The sequence below is a fragment of the Cynoglossus semilaevis genome, chromosome 9 (assembly GCF_000523025.1).
Source record: "Cynoglossus semilaevis isolate Cse_v1.0 chromosome 9, Cse_v1.0, whole genome shotgun sequence".
Taxonomy (NCBI): domain Eukaryota; kingdom Metazoa; phylum Chordata; class Actinopteri; order Pleuronectiformes; family Cynoglossidae; genus Cynoglossus; species Cynoglossus semilaevis.
The window spans coordinates 14518340-14522936 of NC_024315.1; the positions used below are offsets into that span (position 1 = coordinate 14518340).

General features: G+C 40.2%; 1 protein-coding gene and 1 long non-coding RNA gene across 6 annotated transcripts in view; both read right to left on the reverse strand.

The window, feature by feature from the left end:
* The window catches only part of LOC103384044 (uncharacterized), a 23259-nt gene extending 21121 nt beyond the window's left edge, over positions 1-2138 (reverse strand). Inside the window, exons 1-2 of the long non-coding RNA XR_522065.3 lie at positions 1806-2138; positions 1033-1115 (exon numbers count right to left, since the gene is read on the reverse strand). This is a non-coding gene — a long non-coding RNA (uncharacterized LOC103384044). The remainder of the gene's footprint in view (positions 1-1032; positions 1116-1805) is intronic.
* Positions 2139-2448: 310 nt separating this feature from the next.
* LOC107989022 (nuclear factor interleukin-3-regulated protein) overlaps positions 2449-4597 on the reverse strand; it is an 8888-nt gene continuing 6739 nt past the window's right edge. For 4 of the 5 annotated variants that reach the window (XM_025058304.1, XM_008317406.3, XM_025058303.1 and 1 more), the window contains one exon: positions 2449-4081. In XM_025058304.1, the coding sequence (XP_024914072.1) occupies positions 2797-4053 (1257 nt within the window). In that variant the 5' untranslated portion in view covers positions 4054-4081 and the 3' untranslated portion in view covers positions 2449-2796. The remainder of the gene's footprint in view (positions 4082-4597) is intronic. The other variant, XM_025058306.1, reaches the window with a different exon arrangement.

The following is a 4597-nucleotide window of genomic DNA, read 5'->3' on the forward strand; positions in this document are numbered from 1 at the left end:
TGTGCCCGCCGTTAAATTTGGTGGTGGTTCCATCATGTTGTGGGGCTGTATGGCCAGTGCAGGTACTGGCAATCTTGTTAAAGTTAAAGGTCGCATGGATTCCAGTCAGTATCAGCAAATTCTTGCGAACAATGTTCAAGAATCAGTGACAAAGTTGAAGTTGCGCCGGGGTTGATTACTTCAGCAAGACAACGATCCTAAACACCGCTTAAATTCTACCAAAGCATTCATGCAGAGGAACAAGTACAACATTCTGGAATGGCCATCTCAGCCCCCAAGACCTGAATAGCATTGAAAATCTGTGGTCTGTCGGTCAAACCTGACTGAACTGGAGATGTTTTGTAAAGAAGAATGGTCAAAAATACCTTCAACCAGAATCCAGACCCTCAATGGAAGCATTTATAGGCTGTTATTTCTGCAAAAGGAGGATCTACTAAATATTGATGTAATTTTTCTGTTGGGGGGCCCAAATTTATGCACCTGCCTACTTTTGTTTAAGTAATTATTGCACACTTTCTGTAAATCCTATAAACTTCATTTCATTTCTTAAATATCACTGTTTGTTTGCTATATGATATATTTAATTGAAATTGCTGTTCCGAACAACCAATGATCTATAAAGGAAAATCTTGGAAAAATGATCAGGGATGCCCAAACTTTTTCATACCACTGTATTAAAAGGCTTTAATGCAGTCATGGCTTCACTTCACAAATTATTGGTTTGCTCTACATTACTGATGCCACCGATAACCTCAGGAAGAAATCCCTGCTGCACTAATTTCCTTTTAACCTGAGTGAAAATAAATCAATTCTACTGGCCTTAGTCGTGTCCCCTTTTCATGATAAGAGTATGATTTTCATATCATATACACTACAGAGCCTTGTTTGTAACACAATTGCAAGTCAGAACTAGCAGAGTCGTGTTGCCATTAGTAGCTCCACGTGGACATTCCATATTCTTGAAGTCAAACTCATTACTATCCTATAGTCATTGATAGCACTTGTTAAGTGTAATCATTTCGTGTCACTTACTGGATCTTTAGCGACGGAAAAACAGAAGGTCTCCTTCTCCGTTGTGGTGGACCGTCCGTGGCTCTGCCCAGTGGGATGGGTTTCTGTACAGAAAAGCAATATTTGCAAGTTAATTTAATATTTTCAACAAAGGTGCATCAGCCCAGTTCAAACTCCTGTCAAATGCCAATTTCTTATTTACCACGACAACTCTATGTTCATTATTTAGGACGGAAAACTAACTACGAATCATTTAAACTTCTGTCAAAAGCTAGCGTTAGCTGCTGAGATGCATATGCGTTGGAGCAGAGCTGCTGACAGTGAGCAAAGAAACTCTTTACACAGAATATTAAATGTTATGTCCACATCACAAAATGTCAGCACTGATGCTTATTAACTAGAATGATGGCACATTCTGGTGCAATTTCGATTTCAGTGACTCATCAAACCAGTACCATAATGTTCAAAAGGCCGGAAGTGTATCACCTGGCCTTTACAAACTCACACTTAATACACAATCAGTTGTAGTGAGCATTTGTGTCATATTAGTAAGTAAAACATTAACAATGCAAACATAGTGATAATGACTAGTGATTATGTCATTTTTTAACAAGAGCTGCAGCTAGATTTTGAAATACACAACTCCTCTCCAGTGTGACTGGTAGGTAAAATTCTACGACATCATTTGGAAACCTGTAGATCAACTTGTAACAACACTTGACCAGCAACTGTGCAACGTGTGGTCTGTCTTGATTGTAAGCTGTTTAACATGTGTGAAATATGTCTCATTTTACCTGGGTCAGGATAAACAGCCGTTAGCCAGATGTCCGTACAGAGCATAACCGTGGTCGCACGTGAATAGACGCTGTAGTTCAGCCTGAGCTAAAAACGCTGGACCGCAGCACTAAACACACGCTAGCAGGTTAACTAGCTAGCCGCCAAAAAAAGTTTATCGAGAACAAAACTAACGCACTACTGTTCATAGAATGGCTGAACATCACATACAACTGCTTCATTATGTAGTTTAAACGTAAAAAGTTTGTCTGTGTGAAGTTAGCGTTCTCCTTGGCACCCACGCACGATCGACGACGACGACCAAATGTTTGTTTGAAAAACAAGAGCATACCTTTCCGGTATAATTTAAAAGCGCTTGTTACGTATACGCATGCGCAAACCAGGGAGGGGAAATGACGTAAATTTAAATATTTATGTGTATCCATCTAGTAGGTAGTAGGTTTCAAGTGCAAATTCTATATATTGAATTTGAAAAGTCACACAATCTTTTTTATTGAAGAAATTGCGACATCCAAAGATATATTTTTAATTACTTTTTAAGCAGAAAAATACATGTTTGCACATTTTGAGACATAAGTATTTTTTACAGTCACTTTTTAAACTTTTAAAAAATATTTTTCTTATTTATTGATGAATTTGTGACATTCATTTTTTGTAATTATTTTTTCTGGCACAAATATACACATTTGCATTTTGGAACAGTTTTTCACAAATGTCATACAACAGTGTGTCTTGGTCAATTTGTGACATCCAAAGATATACAGAAATATACACCTTTGAACATTTTGGGAACTAATTATTCATTTCCAATCACTTTTTAAATTTTTTTTGGACCGTTTGTTTAATAGTTTTCTTTCTAAAACTAGCTTAATCTCAGTTTACTTTAATTTTCTTTAATTTTCTGTTTTAAGTGTAAACGTACACATAAAAATTGTGGTAAAAGACTGTGATGTTCTGATTACAAATACACACATATGATTTCTAACCCAGTCATAAACTCTTTGGCTCCCGACCCAGTCTTTGAAAATGTCCATAATGAACAGCTTTGGAGAACAGCTGCTGGGAGAAGAGTCTCTTCAGCTGAGCCACTTCCTGAGACAAACAGCTGACCTGTGACCTCAGACTCATGTCCTCTGTTCTATACCTCCCGTCTCTGGAGTTACAATCGTCAGAAGACAGAACTTGGTACTGCTGCATGACTCCAGCATCGGCACCCTCTGTGGACCACCCCGCCTGCTGGTGGTCCCTCATCTGTATATTTGGCATCACAGTTGCTACAGGCGGCTCACTGTGTCTGTCAGCAGATGTGGGAGGAGTTTCTCCTCCGTCAGAGCAGCTGCTGGGGCCTTTGAAGCGGAGTTTGTGGGGTAAGTTCCTCAGACCCTCGCGGGTCTGATGTTTGGTGATGCACTGAGCCTCGTTGAACTCTAGAAGACACATGTGGGACTGATTGCCCACTTGTTCTTCCACCAGTTCTCCAGGTGAAGGCCCAAGTTCACTGGATGTGTCCTCAAAAAAAACAGGGCTCCCCAAGTTTGAACTACAGGAGGTAGAAACACACGACTCTTCAGAAACACTGTGACTCACCACAGGGGGAGCTGCTCTCACCCCATAGATGAATGATGGTAGAGCCTGGTGTGGATAATGGAGGTGGACTTGTTGGGCAGTGTTCTTCTGTGGTGTGTTCAGGAACGAGGGTCCATCATTGTGGGTTGGATAGAGAGCACCAGGGGGCACAGAGAGGGGCAGGATGCTCACGTTTGAAGAGTCTTTGACCAGACCATAGCGCAGCTTGAGGGCCAGCAACTCAGCCCTCAGACGGGCATTTTCCTCCAGCAGACTCAGAACCCTCCCCTCCAGGACCATGTCATTGGCTCGTCTCCTCTCTCTGGACCTCTTTGCTGCCTCGTTGTTTTTTCTCCTCTTGTCCCAGTAGCATTCGTCCTTCTTCTCAATGGGCATAAACTCACGTTTGCGGGATGAGATGTTGCTGCTGCTTTCTTCATCAGCGCTTCTCCCCGACTTCGCCTCAGAGTTGGAGGGTTTGTCTCGGCGTTGAAGAACAAAACTGTGGCCCAGAAGAGTTCTGGCCAGTTGGCTGGTGGAGGACAGGATGGAAGTGGCTTCATCAGAGAAGGGTCCAGCTCCAACTACAGGCCTGGACTCCAAGTTTCTAGGTGTCTCCACACGTCCTACTGACGGCAGTGACAGGTCCTTGATGATGGTGCCGACACTCTGAGCCGCCATGTTCACTTACATCAGGAAGAAAATCTATCTAGAAAAACAGTTGACAGAAGGTTATGAATGGAGCACACTTGGCACCATCTAGTGGTTAAAAAATAAATCAGAAAATCGTCTCAGAGCTGTGGCCACTTTAGCAGATGTAACAGATGTGATTTAAAACTAACTAAAACTATTCATTCATTAAACGTTAATTATTTTCCATTGAAACTTCATAAAACTATTTTGAGGACAGCATGCATTTCAGATTTTGCAAAATTACACTTAAGGTGTTCCTTAAAATATTAAGTAGATTTTGTTTCATCAAAACATCTAAAATATACAGTAAGCATGATATTAAAATTATTACATGATATACAATGCAAAAACAATCCTCTGTACTCATTTTTTAATAACAGTTCGATCATTCAATATTCAATATTTTTTTATTGAACAATGTAAAAAAATATAAATTAATTTATGTTTTTTTTGTCAATTTAAACTTTTTTTAATTGTAACTGTTAAAAAAACCCAATTTCAGTTAAACCCACAGGTCATTTTAGGACGCTCT